The sequence below is a fragment of the Terrapene carolina genome, unplaced genomic scaffold (genome assembly GCF_002925995.2).
Source record: "Terrapene carolina triunguis isolate 2854851 unplaced genomic scaffold, T_m_triunguis-2.0 Scaffold62, whole genome shotgun sequence".
NCBI lineage: Eukaryota > Metazoa > Chordata > Testudines > Emydidae > Terrapene > Terrapene triunguis.
The window spans coordinates 55,297,316-55,320,793 of record NW_020664413.1 but is presented as its reverse complement, the minus strand read 5'-3'; the positions used below and the strand labels follow the sequence as shown (position 1 = coordinate 55,320,793).

Below are 23,478 nucleotides of genomic sequence, written 5' to 3'. Positions count from 1 at the left end.
CCCAAATATGAATTTAGCAGCCTAGCTTTATGCCCCTGTTTTGAAAATCTTGGTATTGGCATATTCCCACTCTTGCCTTGCCAGAAAGCTCTCCTACCTCAGAGTACCTTATTTAAGTTCAAAGGCCCATCCATATTTTCCGGTTTCTGGCTGGCAGATATATGTACATCATGCAAAATGCAGAAAGAAAACATAAGCTACTCCCCCTCCATTGTTGGTATGTGGTAGGTAGCAGGGCCAGCTGCACATCACGTTGCCATGGGAGCAGCACAGTATTTGTTGGAAGGGAACTCAAGTCCCCCCGTGATCTGGGAAAAAGGCCACCCTAGGGTGGGTGGGTCAATAGTGCTATCAACTATTTTGCTGCATGTACATGGACGGATCGCACGGTCCTCCCCCCAGGTCTCTATCTCAGCAGAGAAGTCCCAGCTGGTCGATGCAGCAAGGAGGTGCAGGAGGCGGGGTGAAGCCGCAAATGCCAGCCCTGGAAAACCACGTGCTGCCTGGATCCCGGCCAGGTCAGCGAAGCGGAGGCCGCCGGAAGAGGGAGGCAAGAGGCTGCGGATTGTGCTCAGACATTGTCCGCCCTTGGCAGGTTGGAGTGGATCGGGAGCGGGACCCGGCTACCCCTGGAGGTGGGAGCCAGAGCCCCAGACGGGAAGAGGCGGCGCCGCGGTAAAACAGCCCAGGTGAGCGGCCCTGGCCAGCTTCCCCTTGCTGCACACGCCCTCCTGGGATCGGCCGGCTGCATCCCTGGGGCCGCAGCGGGGAGCGCCCCCGCCACACCCCCGCGCGGGGAGTGCGGGTCCCTTCCCAGCTTCCACCACCGGGGTCTGCCCTGGCGCGGCGCAGCGCTGGACGGGGCCTTTGGAGTAGGACAACGCCCCCCACGGCAAGGCTCCGCCCAGCCAAACCCAGGCTCCGAAATCAGCCGCCGCAGCCCTGGTCCTTTGTAAGAGGCAGGAGGCTTCAAAATGCCACCAGGGCTCGGGGAGACTTGGTTTTGGATCCAGATCTGAACGGCATGGCCCAGAGCCTGTCTCTGTTTATAGTATGTGTTGTAGTTGTATGGCGTGCACCATACTGCTAACCCCAAGCATTCAAAAATCGTGTCAGGCTCCTAAAATTATGAGATTGGCTTAAAATCACATACACACTCGCTTTCTCTCTCTCTCTCACACACACACTTCTTTTTAGTTGCTGCCTGGTTTCTGAGCCTTTAGCGTGCACTTGGTTCACAGTTTCTTTCAAGCCTTTCTCTGCAACTGTGCACCAAAGCTATTGTTTCACTGGAGGCAGAGATTCTCACATACAGTAACTCCTCGCTTAACGTTGTAATTATGTTCCTGAAAAATGCTACTGTAAGCGAAACGATGATAAGCAAATCCAATTTCTCCATAAGAATTAAAGTAAATGGGGGGGTTAGGTTCCAGAGAAATTTTTTTTGCCAGACAAAAGATTATATTATATAAATGTATACATAGTATAAGTTTTAAACAAACAATTTAATACTGTACACTGCAATGATGACTGTGAAGCTTGGTTGAGGTGGTGGAGTCAGAGGATGGGATATTTCCCGGGAATGCCTTACTGCTAAATGATGAACTAGCACTTAGCTGAGCCCTCAAGGGTTAACTCATTGTTGTTAATGTAGCCTCACACTCTACAAGGCGGCACGAATGGAGGGAGACAGACACCCTGTGTGAGAGAGAGAGACATGCATTGCCCCTTTAAGTATGGTGATGCCACTCTAAGTACACTGCCCTTTTAAGTAGATCAGCAAGTTGAGACAGCAGCTGCTGCCAGCAAGCTCCCTCCGTCCTGAGCCCTGTTGTGTCCCCCCTTGCTCTGTGGCTGAGGTAAAGAAGCAGGGGGGAGGGGGACACCTTGACATTAGCACTGTTCTCCTCCCTTCCCCCCCCCAGCAAGCAGGAGGCTCCTGGGAGCAGCTCCAAGGCAGAGGGCAGGAGCAGCACATGGCAGTGGGGGGAGGAACAGCTGAACTGTCTGGCAATTGATAGGGCAATTGGGCGACTGCCGCACAGGGAACTTAGGGGAGTGGGGAGCTGATAGGCGGGCTGCCGGCCTACCCTGGTTCCAAGCCCCCACCAGCTAGCTGCAATGGGCTGCTCTTCCTGCAAGCAGTGGACAAAACAGGCAGCTGCCAAACAATGTTATAAGGGAGTATTGTGCAACTTTAAACGAGCATGTTCTCTAATTGATCAGCAACGAAACAATGTTAACCAGGATGACTTTGAGTGAGGAGTTACTGTAATCACTTGATTCCAGGAGCTGGAGCTTTAGGAAAACACCACATATTGCAAGACTCATGATAAAATTAGCAAAAATTGGCAACATGAACATCAGCTGCAAAGCTGGATCTATGTTCTGCTGTGTCCTTGACTTGCAGTTGGGCAAAATCATGTAACCCTGCTGTGCTTCAGTTCCCCATCTGCAAAATGAGGACAATAATACTCCCCTGCCTCACAGGGCTTTGTGAGGTTTAAGGCTCTGGTCCTAGAAATGCTTAAGCCTTTTTATAATAAGTTTTGAGATCCTTGGATAGAAGGCACTGTAGATATGCAAAATATTATTAACTGGTAGTCTGTGTAAGCCTAAAATTATTACTTTATGTAAATTGTATATATTGTATGTGAACAAATGTTCTGTAACTGATTCTCTCCGTTTTATTTCCAGTGGGGAAAAATATGAGCATGCTACATAAACAAAATACTCCTAGTTCCTCTGTGCAGCTGGTGATTTCAGTTCCTGCGGTGGAGGTAGATTTTCCAGCACCTTTTTGAGCAATTCAGATCCAGGGGAAATCCAGACTTAGAATGAGAGGTGGGATCATGGGAAATTAAGCCCTGTATTTTGCACTGAAAAGGTCTGTCTGTGCTGCAGCTGGAAGTGAGTTTCCCAGCCCAGGTAGGCAGACTCCTGCAAGTGGGGCACCAGCTAGTGTGTTAAAAATAGCAGTATGGGAGTTGTGACTTGGCTCTCTAGCCTAGGGGGTTGGGTGTGCTTGAGCAGCCCCACCAGCAGTCTACAGACCGCTATTTTTAGCTTTCTTGTTCCAGCCCCACTTGCTCCAGTCTGCCTGCCTGGATGGGGAGGTTTGCTTCCACCTGCAGTGTAGACATACCATTAGGGGTTGCTGTAAATGCCAGATAAAACAGCTTAAAATATACAAACACAATGAAAACAAGTGAATGGCAGAAGTTGTCTGCTTTATAAAAGTAGTGCCGGATGTTTTATCTGGTTACAAAGGTTTAGGGGGCTTTATTAGTATGCTAGTATTCATATTTGTATAAAAGCTCAGGCTCAGATCCTGGAAGCTGATCCATGCGGGCAGACCCTGGCACCTGCATGGAACCCTATTGAATTCATGAAGGTCCATCCGATTGGATTAACTTGCAGGAGTAAGGCTTTAATTTGTATAGATTAATAGACTTTTGATTGTTTTCTATAACGTGAAAATCTGCATTCTTAACTGCCCAAACCTGGTGCTTCTCCAGGTTAGTCATTAACTTCTAATAGGGTTCACAAAACACTGCAGATCTGTCAGTGACAGTCAGCAATACTAACTAAAAGTATTATTGCCATAGTATGGGACACAAATTTTGTTTTCGAATGTGTGTCCACCACGACACAAACATTGTTGGCCAGAGTGCTTGGGACAGGCCACAATAATAATAATGACTGACACTTGTGCAGGTGTAAAGCCTTCCATTGAAAGAGCTCAAAGCATGCCATGAAATTTACAGTATGGCTTGCAAGTTGGCCACATCTGAGGGCAGAACTTGGATTGGATATATATATATAGAGAGAGAGAGATCTATATCTATCCAGCTATATATAAAATCACTATACCTGACACTGAAATGCAGCCTCGTCTGTTATGGAAGGTGGCAGCTGTCTAACTACACAACTAAAAGAGAAGAATTTTCTCTATTCCCAGTAGAATGAATAGACGTCTAAAGCTTTTATTCTAACAGATATTTAGATACTAATCCTTCTGTGGTAGGTAATGAAATGTTTGAAATGTATTGGTTCAAGGTGAAGTCATGGATGGTTAACTTCTTTAATCCACTGTCCCTTCTCCAACTTTTTGTACCTAGCCTGGATAGTATTTCAGTAGTGTGTAATTCAATTTATTCACCTAAATTTGGGTTATTGCTGATTATGCACTGTATGTATCTTATGACTTTAAAAACAAACTTTGTATTTGTGGATAATCTAAGCACTATACCCAGATGTGCAGACACTTTTTTTCTTTACCTGTGTACTATATAATTTTTTAACATTAGCTTTAACAAAATTTTTAAATCGGATGCCAGCGAAGTGTGAATGAGCTTGTAAAAGGTCCTTGAGACAACCTGGCACACTCCTCATTTCCACCTGCACTGAAAGGCAAATAATTTCAGTTTTATGGCATAGTCCAGTTTTTAGTAGCTTGAATGATTGTACTGAGTTTGCTGTTAAACTGATGATGTGTGCATGGCTATTGCAACATGTAATGGCTTCTCAAATAAACCTCAAGATTTCATTCCTCTTTGTGAAAAGAAGATGCTGAGGTGAAAATTTATGCAGCATTGGTTGCTTAGTTACCAAATAATTGTCTCTTTTTTTTTAAAGTATATGGGTTAAAAAAGAAGTCCAGAAATGAAATCACGAGCAAGAGTGAAAGCATGAGGATGAGAGAAGAAAATATTTTCTTATGTTTCTGTTTCAGAGAGTGAAAATGTCTTCCACCAAAGTGGGCTTTCGTCTGGCTGCCTGTTTACTAAACATTTCAGAAGCCAGAAAAAAAGATATTGTTGAGAAAATAGCTAAAGCTGCTCTTTATGATGATAATGGTAAGAGGCAAACAGAATAAGTTGGAATAGGAGCATTTCAATATGATGTTTATTAAATTGTATGCTCTGTTATCCTTGAGATAAATTATTACAATAGTTTAACTTTTTTTGGTGATGTTCTCAATTTATGGTCTTTTTTTTCTTTTTTGCTGCTTGGCTCTTTTTTCCTAATATTTTTCCAGCACATTATATTTCTGCAGGGGGTACCAAACAAAAAAATCTATACTGGTGGTTCTCAACCACTTCTGTACTATGACCCATAGTTACAAGAGAAAAAGGGAACACGTGAAACTAGTTTGTGACACCCCCCCTCCCAACTTGAGAACCCATGACCTGTACTTATGTGGCCTATTGTCATACAACATCCATTAACACAGATACTTTTTGCTGATGGCCTCATGATGGATTAGTAATACACTGTGTTTTTATAGCCCCTCCCAAGGCAGAGTCTCAAAGTGCTTACACACTTGAGTGAACCACGTACTTCCTGTAGGATAGGTGGGTAGTATTATCCTTGTTTTAGTGGTCCGGAGAGACTAAGACTCAGAAACAGGTTACGTGATTTACTCCCAGTCATGCATTGAGTCAGTGGCAGAGTCACAAATAGATCTCCTGGGCTTTACCTCAACACCATTCTTCCTCCCTAAGACTGGTGCTTGGGAAAACCTCTTGGGGAGAAGGGACGCACAGTCTCACCTTTGTCTCTGTCCATTCTCTCTTTCCCACGCATTCACTGCCCTCTACTGTCCCTTACTTTCTTTTTTCCCACCTTTCTGTCTTGTTTTGTATCTTAAATTTTTTGTTTGCAGTTTATTTTATTTTTTGCTCCTCCCTCCCTCTTTCCTTCAGGTCTCTCTCCTCATCCCCTAACTGTTCTGGTGAGCCTGGCAGAGACTCTCCACTCTCAGCCCGCTATTGCAAGCTGCCTTTCTCCCTAGTCGCTGCAGTACAGCAGCACTGGCTTGGCTGATATCAGAGAGAGAGCAGGGTGTAGTACTGGTAACACTCCCTGGGGAGGGGAGGAGAAGAGCCCAGGGGCATCTGGACCTTGCAGAAGTCTGCCTGTGTACCTTAGGGGGAGTTTGACACCATGATTTTGGTCGGGAATACCTGCTTGATTGTATTGAATGTAGATATGCGTGTTAGATAAATATGTCCCTCTGCAGAGAGTCAGCCTAAGGCTTACGCACCACTTAAGTCCCATGTAAGCCCTCAAATTAGAGTTTGTGTTGTGCACAGATGTTGTGCTGGCTGTCTGCAGAGAGGTGAATTTCACCTTTGAGAAGAAATGTACCCATAGTTCGTTGGAGGAATGTGTGCCATTGAGAGGGTAAACTTTAGTACAGTCAAAGAACTTTCTCTGGAGTCAGCTATGTTTCATTGCCTCATAGCATCTTTGCTAATTAGATGCTTTTGTTGGGAACATGAACAAACAATCCAGAATATGAGAAATGCTGTTTAGTTTTCTTGGTCTGAGAAAGTGCATATATATAGATATATGTTTTAATCAAACCATTTATAGTAAAGCAGTTTGGTTGTTACCTAACCGGTGTTTTGATGTCTGGTTATAGATAGCATTAGCCCCACAGCCAAGTAGTAATCTATGTATTAATTCTTAATGATTATATGTTATATAGCAGCCAGAACACAGCATGGCACTTTTAAAAGACTTTTAAAAAGATATGCTCCCTGTCCCAGAGAATTTGCTATCTACATATATGCATATTAAGCATGCCACTCCATTGCATTGATTTTTAACCATTTCTTTTTGTATTCTCTTTCAAACTGTTTTCTGATCTCTGTGCATTTAAATACTAGCTTGCATTTTGGAAGAAGATTGGAGTATCTGTGAAAACACCTGTTAAATGCTGAAGAAAACTCCTTAGGAGTTGATATGCAGCTGTAGTTTTTTTTGCTGTTAACGCAGAGAAAATGCCAGTTCTGGCTCATCATTTTCAGAAACAGCAACACTTAAAGTTACTTGGCTCTGTGATTAAGTGAGTGTACAAAGAAATATGCGGCAGCCAAACACTGATGGATGGCTAGGTCTTGACTCATAGTTTTATTAGCTTATTAGTGGCAACAGTTCAAATGGAATTATAGCTATTACACTCCATTACAAATATCAAACAATTTACTTCTGCTGAAATTCATGCTGACAGCTCTGTTTGCCAGCCATCTTTTTTTTTCCTATACGGATATTCAGGGAAGAATGTTTTATTCTTTCAGCAATTTACTCAGTTGAATAGGATGAAAATGAGACTAAAAGCTTTTCAGATTGAAAAATAAATTCATGGTTTTTTCCCATCAGGAGCTATGTTGAAAAACTACTAAAATAGCAGGATCTCTGATCTCATTTCTGGTTTTCTTTCACCACAGAAAAAATAGGTGTGAGATGATAAGGAATTTACAGTGTTTAATTGTTAAGAAAAGAGATTTTTGTGTGTTTGTACTTTTTTCAATTAAACAAGAAAAACTTATGTGTGAAACAGCTTCAAGGTGACTGATGTAAATCAACATATCTTAGGAAATTCATTTAAAGCTGTTCTAAAGGACTCCCATTGATTTCATTGGGCTTTGGATCAGGCCCTTTAGGCTAAAATTCTAGGCTGATGCTTAGCCCATAACCACTTCGGTATTCTATGGTTTGTCTGGCAGTGGTAATGTGGATATGACTCATAAAATACTTGCATCTGTTTCTCTATCCCTCTGATTCTGACCTTTTGTCTGAATGTTATAATTTATTCACCAGAGGGCCAAATTCTGCCTTCACATGCACATATGCAGCTCCCATTAGCTTTGATGAGAGCTGCAACCACAAAGATGAGGTCAGAATTTGGCCTCCTACCATGTCTTTGCACCATGGTTTTCTGTAATTTATACCAGGGTCCTCTCTGCTGTAGCCTTTCATTCTCAAAAGTGTGTTGGGACATAGTTAATAAGGTCCCAATCCTGCAAATAGTTATCTAGCACAGAGTGTTAGTGGCCTCAGTGGGACTTAGGCTGTGCAGGCTCAGGGCTCTGGGTTAGTGCTGTTTGTAAGGTGGGGGGTTAAAGTAGTATTGGATTCAAATGGAGTACAGCTATAGAGTATGGTCCTGATCGTGCAGCGTGCTTTCTGTGCGACGCTGATCCCACAATTCCCATGAGTGTCCCCCCAGCACTTGATGTCAGTGAGGAAGCGTTCACGAGGAGGCATTGAGGGACTTGCAGAATCAGGCCTGGGAAGCTCACTCCTGCACCCTTATTCCTACAAGCAGTCCCGTTGAAGTCAATGGACTATGTGCATGAGGAACAACCTCTTTGGTAGCAGATCAGAACTCCTGAAGGTTTCAATACACATATCATGAATACTCTAAATAAAGAGACATAATAATTTAGGCCCCTTTTCATCAAAGTACGTATGTAAGGACATGTTTAAGTCTGTCCCTGTTTAGCAAAGCACTTAGGCCTAGATGCAAAAACAATGGGATGTCTAAATACCTTTGAGGAGCTGGGCCCTAAAAACTTAACTTTAACCATGTGCCTAAGCCCCATAAAGTTTGGCACATGCTTAAGTGATTGGTGAATCGGGATCTTAAACATCTGCCATTTGATGTGTATGAAAAGTCTGAAATCTCTTGTTTTTCCTCCCACAGGACAGAAACATTCTCAAGCCGCAGTACTTAATATATTTTCTGATTATGATTACAACAGATCAGTCATAACCATAGCAGCTCCCATTGATATGTTAGGTAAGAGGATCTGTTATGTTGTTTAAATATTTTTACACTTCAAAAATTCTCTTTCTTTCTGTTAATTTTCAGATAACTTCTGCTTTGACTGACTGGGGAAAGAAGGGCTCATCTCTGGTTTCCTGCCCTTTATAACTACCTGGAGGCTTCCTGGATAAATTGGGAGTTGGAATTGTTCAATCTGAACATTCTGTAAGTAGCAAGCCTCAAACACACCATTTTTAAAATGGGAGAACTGCCTAGTGATGGTATAAAGCTTCTTGGAAAATAACCATGTGAACTTTAGCAAATTGTTGAGGAGATTTTCACACACACAAATGGATAGTAGCCATCCAGTTCTCCTTCATGCCTCTAAAAGTGTCCCGCTAAATAAATAAGGTTTCTGTTGTTCCAGTGGGAAAACCAGTGGATCACTTCATGAAAAGAACTGTTACACTCAGATTACATTTGATAAGAGTTACCTGCAGGCTCAGTTCCAAAATGGATATCCATTTTGTTTATACACTTCAGAGGAAGTTATTCAGAGCTTTTGATGTGAGGTTAACATGGATCTTGTTTGGATAACTGAAATAACGAAAAGTAGTATATATTTCTAAAGTTACTTGAGACTGATGCTTTCTTAAAGCTATATAATGCCATTTCTTTTAAAACAGAATTCTCTGTGGTTTCCTTGTTAGCATGATCAGACTCTTATTTATTTAGCAATTTGGTAAAGTTCACAGTGATATTTTACACTAATCTTTACACCATCACTAGGCAGAATTTCCGTTTGTTTCAAAAAATGATGTGTTTTTGTGCTTGTTACTTTCATTTTAATTACTCATACATTACAACAAGCTTAACTCTGACCCCAGATGGATATTGTTCTTCCATTAGTAATCTCAGAATATAAACACACCATAGTGCCCTTCTGAAAAAGAAACATAAAATAATATATGTTCTCATTAATGTCCCATGTTGATCAATTTCTAATGCTAGTTCACATACATAAGTTTACTATAAATTATATTACACACTTTTTTTTATGAAACCACATATACAATATTATTCTAAAATAAAAGAGCAATTGTAAGTTCTTTTTCCAAAAATTTGTTGTAAAAATACATCAATTGATAGTTCCCATTTAACAGTTTCCTTAACAAGAAAATGCTCCTGGATTTTTAATTTGTATAGATAAGATTATTTTGAGGAGAATACATTTCTTTCTTTGCCCACATAATATACACATTCTGACCAATATTAGATTTATCCTCTGACCTATTAATTTCCTCCATTAAGTGCTATGTTTTTTTTAATAAATGAGGTGATAAGTAAGTACATTGTTGTCACACAGTACCCTTAACATGATTTTTAATTTTGTTTTTAAATATGATGGAGAAATAAAATCAGACTCCTTTTCCCCCCTTAAAAAGGCACTATCCAGATATTTGGCATGTAAGTGAAAACAGTGTATTGAGTAGAAAACAGAATGAGAATGTGAAGAGCCAGCAAATATTACACATTTTAGCATTCAGTACTTCAGTAAAATAAACTGTTACTGAGTTTGGTCTGAAACCAAAAACAGCAGGATACAAAATTAATTGCCTTGTGATGAGATTTTTATTTCATTCCAAATGTTTTTTAGTCCATTTCTGTGTTTAATGCCCAGCTTTATTGAGGTAAGCACATTTCTAAGAGTTACAGGACCTTGAAATTTCCTCAACACATCTCTTCTAAGATCAGCGGGGGGAAATGGTGCTATTAATGTATGAAGTGAATTAGAAAGAGATTATCTGCACCACTTTAGTCCTGGAGCAAGAAGCTGAGTGTAATTTTAACTTTCCTGTCTCTTTTGTTTGGTTTTAAATTAGTTGTGTTTTCAAATAGAATCCCTTCATGTGATTCAGAAGAGAAGTGTCCTTCTGACTAATCCTGAGTGTTTTATTCAGGTTTGACTGATCCCTAATTGTCTATTTTGCATTTGTTAGACAACTATGTCATTGCTGCCTGCACTGAGGCTTTCCGGTCAATTGATATGGCTATCCAGGAAGGAATCCATCCTTGCCTTGGAGCAGTGGACTTAGTTCCTATCTATCCTCTTTTGGATGTAGGCGTGGAGGAATGTGGAAAAGTGGCTCAAAGTAAGTGGAAGTTTTAGAGTCCCAATTTTGCTGATGGGATTGACGAAGAGCAAGGATGATATTGTTCCTTAAATTCTGTCTCTGGCCTTTTCTAGAATAGGGTTTAAAGGTACGTGTTTCAACTTCCCCTAGGCTTTAACATGACCAGTTTATACCACTTTAAATTCTAGCATGTGCATTAAGCATGTGCTTAAGTGCTTTCCTGAATTGGGACCTGAACCAAAATGGGGTTAGATAAATTTGGCTCTCACAGCCATGCAACTCCATGCTGGGTGTCAAAGCCATGACCTCTTGTGGTCAGCAATGCTTCCCATGACATTCTTTGCATTAGACAGAGTAGCTTGCTTGCAAAGCATTTTGGGACTCTTTAGGGTGAAAATATTCTGTTCCATTCAGGTTCTTGTACCTTCCCTCATCACTGTAATGTCTGAGCTCCTTTCTGAAATACACTGAATGATGTTATTTGCATTCATCACGTGATTTGTCATGTGATGTTATGCTGGTGACTTGACAGTGCTCCTCCTTCTGCAGCAGTCTCAGTCCCTGAAGGCCTGGGGATCAAGGTGCTTCGATTGAGACTCAAACTCTTCCTTTGTGTGTCACGGCTAGAGTGGACACTTCAGATAGAGATGGGTTTCTGACCTGTAGTAAAAGTGAAGCATGTACAAGGCTTCAGGGTTGGAAGGTTAAAATCCCTGCACACTAGCTGCCTTAAATAAGGCCTGGTCTACGCTGTGGAGCTTGAAATCGATCTAACTTACGCAACTTCAGCTACGTGAATAACGTAGCTGAAGTCGACGTACTTAGATCTACTTACTGCTGTGTCTTCACTGCGGTAGGTCGACTGCTGACGCTCCCCCGTCGATTCCGCCTGCACTTTTCACTCCGGTGGAGTACTGGAGTCGACAGGAGAGTGCTTGGTGGTCGATTTATCGCGTCACGCGATAAATCGACCCCCGCTGGATCGATCGCTCCGGAGGTAAGTTTAGACATGCCCTAACTGACCTGAAAGAAACAAAGCTGAGGGGAGTTTTAAGTGACTTTGCAGACACAAGATACACATTAGTGCAAGTCAAGCATATACAGTCAATGTAAGTGGATTCCAAACTGCAGACTTTATGCACTTTTTTATTACTCTAAAATCCAGTGAAAAATCCAATTGTAACCACTGTGTTGTCTGTTATACATCTATAGGAAAGCTTTTGTGATAACAATATAAGCATTATTTAAACTACTGTACAAACAAGCCTTTCATTTTGGTTTAGGCTATCCTTGACACAGTCACTGAATGCATAATCTAAATATCCAAAGTTAAAACAGAACCACCATAAAAGCAATAGTTTGAAGTGAAAGCAAATAATCCTGAGTAGATGCCTTCAGACCACTTGAACAAAAATTAAACAGTGTGCATGGCCCCTTCAGGGCACTGTGAATTGGGGAGCTTTAATCCTGGCGTAGGAAGTCTCTGTGAGGTTATAGATTCTAATCCTTATGCTACCATTGCTGCATATGGCCTTGTAGACTATGGAAATATAGTACTGGATCAGAGTGGCACTGGAATGATGGGTCATCATAGTGGCATTCAGTATGGTTAGGGTGTGGATTCTGATCCTTCCATTGTCATGTTATTTGTTTTTACTGCATTGGTCTCATTCAATTAAATCAAATTTAATAGTTTTGCTGTAAAGTTAAGCATTGGTGTTGTGCTTTAAAAAAAATTTCTACAGGCATAGCTGAGATTTTGACCCTTCGTGTCCCCGGATGCAGTATGTTTCTTTTTGGGCAAGCTGATCAGCCTGAGAAACGAAGTCTGGTTCAGAGAAGAAAACAGCTGGGTTGGTTTAAAGGGAGAGATTTCAAGTCAATGGAAGTTAAACCTGATATAGGAGCTGTGCCTTCCCAAAGATACGGTCTAACAGGTAGGAACTGCATTGCTTAATACCTGGCTAAAATATAGAATCTGATATGGTTAAAAATGCTCACTGTGGGCCAGGTCTGAAGCCCATTACAGTCAATGGAATGACTCTCACTTACTTCAATGGGCTTTGGATCAGGCCCTGTAAAAGGGCCAAATCCTGAAGCCCTTTACTCAGTCCATACTCAGGAGAAACTTCCATTGACCTCTGTACCTGAGTAAGGACCTCAGGATTTGCCCTGTAATAGAATGTATTGAGAAAATATTAGTAGCCGATTTAAACATATAGGGCAGTGTTTCCCAAACTTGGGATGCCGCTTGTATAGGGAAAGCCCCTGGCGGGCCAGGCCGGTTTGTTTATCTGCTGCGTCCGCAGGTCCGGCCGATTGCGGCTCCCACTGGCCGTGATTCGCTGCTCCAGGCCAATGGAAGCTGCAGGAAGCAGCGGCCAGTACATCCCTCAGCCCACGCCGCTTCCAGCAGCCCCCATTGGCCTGGAGCAGCGAACCACGGCCAGTGGGAGCCGCGATCGGCTGGACCTGTGGACGCAGCAGATAAACAAACCGGTCCGGCCCGCCAGGGGTTTTCCCTACACAAGCGACGTCCCAAGTTTGGGAAACACTGATATAGGGCAATAAATGAGGGAATCGGTTTTAAAAAACTCTGATTGTGAGGAGAATGTGACAGAAAGAGATTGTCGTAAGCATGAGAAGAAGCTTATTTTAAAGCTGTTGAACAGTTTTGTGGCACTCTCAAAACGGAGCAGAACCCTCCATCTCTTGTATGTTTATGAGACAGGCATCACTTTCCATCTTTACTAGTAAATCCACTTGGAACTGAGAGATGATGAAGACTGGTACTTATCACTGCTTTCTCAGCCAGCAGCTCCCTGAGAAGAAATCTGAGAGAGAGACTTCCCTAAGCATTTGAATTCCTCTTCCCGGCTTCTTTTCCTGATGGTCATTTAGAAATATGCAGATAACTTTGGCTAAATCATCAATTATTTTTTAAGTTTATATGGAAGTTTGCCTATTGAGCATTCTGCCTCTAACCCTTTAAGGAGACAGATCGGGATAGTCAACTATATTGTTACCTAGATGCAATACAAACAGTCAGTATTATAAGGCAGAAATGATTTAAAATTCAAACATAAGAGCTATATTTTTCATACTAAAATGTATCTGTATGCAAGCTCTTGTGTGTATCAAATTTAATTTACAGGGTTATGCGTCTTCAGCTGAAAAGCGAGGAGGATAAGAACAAGAATATTCTTCCTTCTGGGATGTGAAATCCTCCATAAAAAGGGCACCTAGGAAACTGAATTTTGGTCTGTATACAGGATGTTGATGATTTGTGTTGGGGTCCAGAAAGGAACCTAAAGAGTTAGGTGTTCAAGTCCCATTGAAAATCCCACCCTAGGTCTGTGCCTACAAAATACTTATATTTTTGTATTATTATGATTATTTACTTACTTGTAAAGCACCAGTGCTTGGTATATTCCAGGCAATTGCTGGATTTCCTCATGGATGCCATGATTCAGTAAGGTATTTAAGCATGTTCCTAAGTTTAAGCAGGTGAGTAGTCCCACTGAAGTCAATAGGGGTACTCACCCACTTAAAAGTTCTGCACATGCTTAGGTACCTTGCTGAGTCAGGCCCTAAGATTCTGATCCTGTAAGCACTTGTGCTCTTGCTTCTTTTTATAAAGTCATGGAGTTTAAGGCCAGAAGGGACACCAGCTCATCTAGTCTGACCTCCTGTATATTACAGTCTGCAAACACCACCCAGCACCCACACAACTAAACCTAACAACTGAAATGAGACCAAAGTTTTATTGCCCACGGGAGACTAGACTATTATGTGCTGCAGGCAGAGAATAGGAGGGAGCAAGGTGCACCAGTGTCCAAGGCCCCTACAGTGGCAGGGAAATGATTAAGTGAGAGAGACCCAGATAATTTTGGCAAGTGACCCGCACCCAACGGCTTCAGAGGAAGGCAAAAAAACCCCAACATGGCTGCCAGTCTGACTTGGGGGGAAATTCCTTTCCAACCCTACACAGGGTGATCAGTTAGACCCTGAACATGTGAGTAAGAATCAGCCCGCCAAGCACCTGAGAGAGAGAATGCTTGGTGACAACACCTCAGAGCCCTGGCCAATATCCCATTTCCAGTTGTGTAGCCTTCAGAGGAAGGAGTTTAAAAAAACCAAACATATCCAGACTTCATGGGGGGGAGGTAATCCCTTCCTGATCCCTGTAGGTGTCTGGCTGAAACCCTGACACATGAAGGTGAGTAATCCCATTGAGACTGTTCACGTGTGTAAAGTTGAATATATGCATAGGTGTTTGTAGGATTGGGGGCCAAGTTGAGACTTGTATAGGTAGTAATAACAGTAGGGAGCTGAGTGGGGAGTGTTGACACTGCTCTTTTCCTAACTTGAATCGCTGCTGTGAATGTCACTTGTGTGTTATATTTATTTTCCCATTAAACCCCACTATATTTTTTTCCTCCACAATTTAAATGATTAAAATATAAAATCAGTGCCATCTGTCCAGCTCCAACAGGGAAAAGTACAATAACACATTAGTCCACAGCCCCACAATGTAGGATAAAAGTTTAGTAAAGAAGCAGGTTTCAGTTTCAAGTTTCCAAGATGGTTTTTTACAAACAAAAGTAGATGGTAGGAGAAGACTTTAGAAATAAATGGCAATGCCCCTCCTTTTGTGAATGTTTTATTATTATTTATTATAACAATAATCCCTAGCTCTTATATAGAGCTTTTAATGAATAGCTCTCAAAGTGCTTTACAGAGGAGGTCTGCATCATTATTCCCATTTTATAGATGGGGAAACTGATGTACAGGTCGGTGAAGTGACTTGCCAAAGCTCAGTTGAAGATCTATTAATAATGACTTTCAGGTCTATAAATAAGCACCATATTAAAAAATAACAACCAAACCCTTTTAACATTTATGCAGTCATTTAAACACTGTAGCCTGGTATGTTGACAGTAAATGGTGTGTCTGCTTTTTAAAATACATCAGAGTGGCTCCTCCTCCATGACAGGTAATCTAAACACTGATTATATTGGGCATCAGGGAGTGCTGCATCTGACCAACCTCCAGGCGGTGGCCTCACCCCTATGAGTTGCACATGATCCATGTTGATTAAATGGATAGACTCGTCGCTCTATTGGTCCTGGACTCTGACAGTAAATTCCCAGTTGTGGAGAATTGTTGCAAAAGAAGCCTTTAATTGTTGCTGCTTTTAGTTGAATCTCGATAAAGAATTCAAGTGACAAGTTGGGAGAGCACTCCCAAACTCTTGTAAGGCAGAGTGCATAGAGCTTGATCCTTCTCCTGCTGAAATCAGTGAAAACAATATAGAAATATATAAGCATGGTCAGACTTTCTGTCCTGTTTCAAGAGCTCAGAACCCAGCACTGCAATGAACTGAGATGGAAGGGCACCACAGGCATTGCTGTGCACGTGAGAAAGCCACCTATCCTATCTTGCTTCCGAAATGCCACAATATTTAGCTTCTGTGATTATCTAGGGCAGGTGTGAGCTGTGGACATGTGTGCTTATCCTTTCGGAGTTCATCAGCATGATACAGATTTATCAAACTCACGCTTGTGTGATGACCTAGAAACTCTACCTGAGGAAAGCCTTTCACAATTCTTGCTTACAGAATGTATGGTAGGAGAGCTCTGAGCACACGCATGCAGGTCAGGACTAGAGCAGGGTGAAGAATACGTTTTTTTGGTTTGCTGGCAACTCTGAAAAATAAAATTTAAAAACTAGTTTCTGGTCAAACTAAAACATTATTTTTTTAAATTGTCAAATTGGAGAGTTGGGGGGAAAATTTATGTTGGGTCAAACCAAACACGTTTTGAGAATTTTTATATTTATTTTTAAATACAAATTTGAAGGAAATTTCAAAAGGTTTTATTTTAAAACATCTCAAACAATTCAGTGAAACCACCCCAAATTTGCAAAATCTGCCTTTTTTTCCCCCTCTGACAGTTTCTCCCCAGCTCTAGTCAGAACAGAAGGGGCACCAGGGTTGTTCCCAGAGCTGCAGAACTAGCAGGTTTGGCTTTACTTTTGCCTCCCAAGTTTTACTTTTGAATCTGACAGCTGAACAAATTCCAAAATCTCTAAGTTTCATTTGAGCTCTGCCTGCATGCTGGGCTAATGCACTGTATGGGGATGTGGGTTCTAAAGCACAGACATACTGTACATTAATTAATCCAAGTAGACCCTGCTGGTTCCCGCTAAATGTTCCCTACTGCACTTTAGCATAGTTTGAAATGCTGTATGAAACAGAACTAACAACGTTAAAGCATAGTAGGGAACATTTAGCACACACCAACAGGTTCTACACCAGCGTGGGCAAACTTTTTGGCCCGAGGGCCACATCTGGGTGGGGAAATTGCATGCAGGGCCATGAATGTAGGGCTGGGGCAGGGGGTTGGGGTGTGGGAGGGAGTGCGGGGTGTGGGAGGGTGTGTGGTGTGCAGGAAGGGGCTCAGGGCAAGGGGTTGGGGCAGAGGAGGGGTGCATGGTACATGAGGGGGCTCAGGGAAGGGGGCTGGAGTGCAGGAGAGGTGCGGGGTGCAGCAGGTGGCTCAGGGCAGGGGGTTGGGGTGCGGGATGGGGCAGGGGGTTGGGGTGCAGGCGGGGTGTGGCAGGGGGCTCAGGGCAGGGAGTTGGGATGAGGGGTGCAGGAGGAGTTTGGGGTGCGGGCTCCGGCCCGGCACCACTTACCTGGAGTGGCTCCGGGGTGGCAGCGGCGCGTACCCGGGGCCAGGGTAGGCTCCCTGCCTGCCCTGGCCCCACGCCGCTCCCAGAAGCGGCCAGCACCATGTCCCTGTGGCCCATGGGAGGGAGCGGGGGCAGAGGGCTTCGTGTGCTGTGGGTACCTTCCCCAAAGCTCCCATTGGCCACGGTTTCTCGTTCCTGGCCAATGGGAGCTGTGGGGGGCGGTGCCTGCAGGCAAGGGCAGCGCGCGGATCCCTCTGCCCCCTCTCCCCCAAGGGCCGCAGGGACATGGTGCTGGCCGCTTCCGGGAGCGGCGCGGGGCCTGTGGTGCCACAGGGGTGGCAATCCCGTGGGCCAGATCCAAAGCCCTGAGGGGCCGGATCTGGCTCGCAGGCTGTAGTTTGCTCACCCCTGTTCTACACAGACTAATTACAGTGCAACGCATTAAAGGGCTTTTGTAATCATACCCCCATACAATATACATTACCCCTATGGTATAGGCAAACAGTTGGGTACAAGTCAAGGAACATCAAGTGAGGTGCAGGAGCATACAGCAGACCGGGTTCACCTGAAGCTGTGCTTGAAAACCAGAACTACGTCCATTTAATCTGCTTTGGGGCATCACACCAAAGTTTTGCTCTGCTGTGCTTCAAATCTGTCTTTGGTTCCGCTCAATTGCATGCCAGTACCTAGTGTGTTTCCAGCTCATTTTTGTTCTTTAGCAGCACTGCAGAGTTGATCACGGAACAAACCGAGTAGTTTGCTTTTCAGCCAGAGGAAGAGAGGAAAGAGCTCAGTGCTGTTTCGTGGAGTTTTATTTTTGTTCAGGCTGACAGTGAAGCAGTAAGATTAATCTCCATACTAACGTCCCAATTCTGGCAGGATGCTATGCCTAAATGACTGCCAAAAACCCACACGCAGCAGGAAGATGACAGGGTGGATATTTTCCATCCACCCAAATCCTGGCTCCCCCAAAACCCTGCTGAGCAGCTGCTCCACAGGCCATCCATGATAGGAGCCAGCACAGGGATCAGGGAGTGTGGTCTGCATGTCTTTGCAAACGTGCCATGGACCCTTCCTCCGTCTCCTCTCTCCCCAGCCTACAGATTATTCACTTGTGATTCTAGCAAGAAATAACTCATATTGGAATCCAGTCACTGACACTCTTTAATGTTCTAGTTCAGCTGTCTTTTGTCTAGTGGATGCCCTTCAAAAACCACTGGCGCAGTTCTTGCCTGCGTGGGTGTGCACTGCAGACGAGTACAATTTTGGTAGATCTGGCTATGGCCATATATGTGAGCAAACCCTCCAAAATGTCCTTTACAATGCTGTCAAATACTTCATTCTGGAGCACGCAATGTTACTATTTCACTGTGGGCTTCTCCACAGCATCCCAGTTGTATGATGGTCTATTGGGGATTCAGTCCGTTACTTATGGTCTAATCTAGATTTCTTGAACCAAGTTCCCTGATGCATAAGGCTTGTGCATGAAACCAGCTGGGTGTCCCTGCCCACTTACTACCAATTTATTTAATTTGAAAACATCCTGGGAAAATAAGCAGAACCATTGCTGAGTTATCTACTCTCCTCCAGATAAAATAAAGCTCTTTGTATACTTCTGGGGGGAAAGAGTACTCTCAGCGCCTTTGACTTTATTGAGAATGACAGTGTTTGTATCCTGTTTAAGAAAAGTTATGATATGTGAATAATTTTCTGAGAGAAGAATACATGTTTTTCTTCTATGATCACTGCTTTTTATTTTTCTAATGGACTTTTCACCATTGTTTTGTCTGAATACATTTTAATTTTTGTTGCTCCAGACATGAGCCTGCCACAAGCATCTTTAAACCAGACATTAATACCATAGATCACAGTCATTTCTGCCAATGCCCAAACACAAATATTGCATTTGTGTATGGGGGAAAAATACACATCAGATCTTAATTAAGTGCATTTGTTTTCTCTGTGCTTAAACAATCTGGCATAAAGAGTTTACGTCACTATCAGTTAACTGTAGAGTTCTTTGTGGTACCACCGGATCACCAGTTGCACAGTACATGATTCAGAATTTTTAAAAACCAGCAAAATTGTCAGAGAGAGACATTAGGCTTTGTACATTTCCCTGATACATAAGTAGAGTAGGGAGAGATATTTGTAATGAATAATTTATCTGAATTTGGCCTTGTTTGTTGTTGTTTGCCGATTGGTCATAACCAGCTGATTGTTTTGGGCTGCATTTGAATCTAGGATAGGGCACTGAATTGGGCATCGGGAGAGCTGGCTTCTGATAGCCTTGACCACTGACCTGCTGTGTAACCTTTGGCAAGACAATTCATTTCTCTGTGTGCCTCTTTCTTCTCCCACCATTAGTCTGTTTAGATTGACAGCGCTTTGGGACAGGGACTGTCCTGTATGTGTGTACTGCTCCTAGCACAATGAGGCCCTCATCTCATTGGGATCTCTAAGCATGACTGTAATACAAATAAATCATTCAAACTTTATTATTATTTATGTGGGGGGGGGGGAATGCAGTCCTTGGATTGCTCATGAATTGTTGAAAGCAAGCATTAATGTGATTCTTCACGCTGTGACAGCTCACCTTAGTCACATGGCAATGTTTCTGTTTCCTTTTTGGATGACAGACACACAGATAAAGTGGACTGAACCTTTGCGTAAATAAATATGAATATAAATATTTATGAGACATTTGCTTCTTGCAAACAAAAATTCATTCCTAGAGATTGAGGTAAACAAGAAAGATCCCAAATGCCATCAAAATGAATTCCATTACCTTTAGAGGAGTTAGGCCAGATACACTTTAGTGCAACTGAGGCTGATCTACACCTAAAAATTGTATTGATCTAGCTACATCACTTAGGGTGGTGAAAATTTTTGCATCCTGTATGATGTAGTTAGGTTGATGTAACCTCCACCCTGGACAAAGCTAGGTCAAGAGAAGAATTCTTCCGGTGACCTAGCTACCGCCTTTAAGAGAGGTGGGTTACCTACATCGATGGAAAAACCCCTTCTGTCAATATAGGAAGCATCCACGCTATAGTGACACAGCTGCAATGCCGTAGCTGTGTTGCTGTAGTTTAGACATACCCTGAGAGCAGAATTAGGCCTACTGTGTGCTAAATGCCATGGTTGCTCAGGGAACGGTTGGGGAAAAATACTGGGTAATCCAAGCACCAGAACATGCATTATAAATATCAGCTAAACATAGTCAGAATCTACACAAGTGCCATTCAGGCATATAGTGCCTGGTCATTAGGCCATGTAAAGTAAATGCCAAGGATGTTTGTTGCGTGATATTTGAAAATTGCAGTAAATGTGAAGTGGAACAAAATAAAATTCTAGCCCACTGCAAAAGTTGAAAAGAAGGGAGTGAAACAGCGGTGTCGGTGGATGAATGCAAACTTATTCATCATTTTAAAAGCCATTTTTAGGGTATTTACAATTTTTGCTTTAAATTAGTATGCTATTTTTAATTTGTTGAATTGGTGCTTCATTATTTTGTAATAGATTTAACCAGCAAAATGCATCTGAATGATCTTGTTTGTAGTGAAGTCTTACTTTTTTGTTTTGTTTTGTTTTACGCTCAATTTTAGCAAGGTTGATTGAGTCACAAGGGGCTTAAATGGGAGGCATGGTCATAAGGGTCCCCAGGTCCTACACAGTGTCTAAAATCACACGCTGTGTGACACACAAATTGCCCTTATCCAAGGTCACACACAGTGAATCTTGATCTGATCTGAGAATAGGCACAAGTAGGATCTTGCATTTTAGTCCTCTGCTGTAATATACACTGAAGTGTAAGTGTGTGTATGGTGGGATGATGGGAAAATTAAAATGTTAGGTTCAGCTGATAGTCCTCTTTTTCCCCTGGATGGTGCTTTGCACTCGTTCTCAAAGTGATACGACTTTGGAGACAACCCAGAGATTCTTGTTCCATGGGCCAGCAGGGACTATCAGGAAGGAGATGGTCTCCTATTGCTTAGGGCAAGGAAAGATGTATGTATGGGTTAGTTTCCATATCCCTTAACAGATGTCTTACAATAGGTTGCCTGCTTTTCCAGTGAGCAGTTAAGCATGGCATCCAGAACAACTGTGAGGAATAACACTGGGACCCTGAAACAATGTGAGTGCTAAAATAGTTTGTAGTGGTCGCTGACTAGGGGGAGGTGAGGGCCGCTTATATATTGCCTTTTCAAAGTTGAGAGATTTCATCAAGAGTTCACCCACGGTTGACATTTTCTCTGTAAGAGCAGCAGCTAAAAAGCATCAACCTATTTCTAATCAGGCAAAAAAGAAATAGATATTCCATTTCTTTTCTGAACTAATTTGCTTTCTGCAAGAGTTTGGGATAAATGTTTGATCCATTGCATTTTGAAAGGAGGGAAATTTAATATTGATGAAATCAACTCTTATCTAATTCATTCATGCAGAATTCCCAAGAGTTAGACCCAGGGACCCATCATTAGGAGCTAAAATATTCCTTCAGAATGAGGGAGTGGTGGGGAAGCATAAATGTGCCTAGTCTAGTTTTAATAAGCCTGTTTCTCTGTACACGCAAAGGGATTTCTACTTTTGCAGGCACTGGGGTAAGGGAGCAGAACAAAAGAAATGTTATTGAGCTGGAGAATAAAAAGAAAAGCTTAAGCACAGAATTAAAACCAAGGAGCCATAGAATTACAAAGATAAAATGAGTTTAAAATAATTGCTTAGGGGGCAAGCTCTGGCCTCAGATGTGCCTGCAGAGCTCTCACTGAAGTCAGTTGGAATCACTGGGGCACATTCAAGGCCAGAATCTGGCCTCAGATCATTATAAATGTGAAAACCGATGCAGAGGCAAAGTCACTGGAATTCATAAGGAGGATTGTTCTAATTGACTAATCTGTTTTTCTGCTGGTTATAGGTGTTGGAGCCAGCCCCTATGTGATGAATTGCAATGTGACTATAGACACTCAAGACATGGCTACAGGAAAAGATATAGCACGTGCTATCCGAGGCAGCAATACACGTGGTTTAAAGGGTGTACAGACTATGGCTTTTCCCCACAATGGGAAAATTGAAATCGCTTGTAACGTGGAGAGCTTTGAAGATCAAGACAATGCAATGACCGCACACGAAGACTTTGGGTACATTTCGTATTGTGTTCTTGGGAAGACTTTTTCTTATGTATCCCCTCAATCTATAGAGGCTCAAATTAAAAAATTGGCCAGCGACAATGGGATAAATACTGCCAGGACAGCCTTAGTTGGATTTACTCCAGAGGAGTGTAAGCACTGTGCCACATATGCATTAAAGAAAGGCATTGGAGAATTCTGGAGGATGAGGGGAGGCATGTTCATGTGATGCCCATTTTACCTCAGCAGTTATGAATCATGGTATGTTGAAATTATGGTCCTTACCAATTAAAGAAACCCACATTATTTTGTTTATGTGGGGAGAGACAAATGCACATTTGCAAAGTTGGCTTTTCCCCACAATTCCCCTTACAAGTGTGTATTGATTGCCCCGTGATCTGATCAGTGGTGATGTTATATACTACCATAGAAAACCAAAGATGGTTTGTCATACCTGATTCTAGGGGTCTGTTGGTTTTAATGGGCTGTCTAGTGATCAACTGTCCCACTTCCTTGAGATCCAGGTGTTTGCAGGCTCTCATCTAGCAATAGTTTGACCATCTCTGGGTGCCAGCTGTTGGACCTCACATGTCAGTGTTCAAGGTTTCATCGCACTGACAGGGGAAAAATTGCTTGTCTGGAGTGTGGGGAAGTGGGGCCTTGAATGTGAGGGGATAGTGGAAGGGGGCTTTCTTTTTTTGTCTGGGAAGATAGCAGTGATTAGAGCTGGTCAAAAAATGGGGAAATCTTTCACAAAATATGTGTTGTTTTTTCACTCATTTAAAATTTGAATGCTTTCTGCCAATTCCAGCGGCGGGACTATGGGTATGTCTACACTAGGAAATTAAGTCAAATTTATAGAAGTCAATCTTTAGAAAGCGATTTTATACAGTCGATCGTGTGTGTCCCCACTAAGCGCAGTAGGTCGGTGGAGTGCGTCCTCAATATCGTGGCTAGCATC

General features: G+C 42.6%; 1 protein-coding gene across 1 annotated transcript; it reads left to right on the top strand.

Annotated features, from left to right (window-relative positions):
• Positions 1 to 4,735: 4,735 nt before the first annotated feature.
• FTCDNL1 (formiminotransferase cyclodeaminase N-terminal like) lies at positions 4,736 to 22,862 on the top strand. Its single transcript, XM_024206997.2, has 5 exons — positions 4,736 to 4,859; positions 8,498 to 8,593; positions 10,561 to 10,713; positions 12,441 to 12,632; positions 22,307 to 22,862. Exons 1-5 carry the CDS (start codon positions 4,745 to 4,747, stop codon positions 22,744 to 22,746), a joined length of 996 nt encoding a protein of 331 aa, XP_024062765.1. The 5' UTR covers positions 4,736 to 4,744; the 3' UTR covers positions 22,747 to 22,862.
• Positions 22,863 to 23,478: the final 616 nt, after the last annotated feature.

Bases quoted from the DNA above. Each gene is read 5' to 3' on its own strand.
- FTCDNL1 (XM_024206997.2), top strand. From the start codon at position 4,745: ATGTCTTCCACCAAAGTGGGCTTTCGTCTGGCTGCCTGTTTACTAAAC. The intron at 8,594-10,560 runs GTAAGAGGATCT...TGCATTTGTTAG, and splicing joins AGCTCCCATTGATATGTTAG to ACAACTATGTCATTGCTGCC. The intron at 12,633-22,306 runs GTAGGAACTGCA...TGCTGGTTATAG, and splicing joins CCAAAGATACGGTCTAACAG to GTGTTGGAGCCAGCCCCTAT.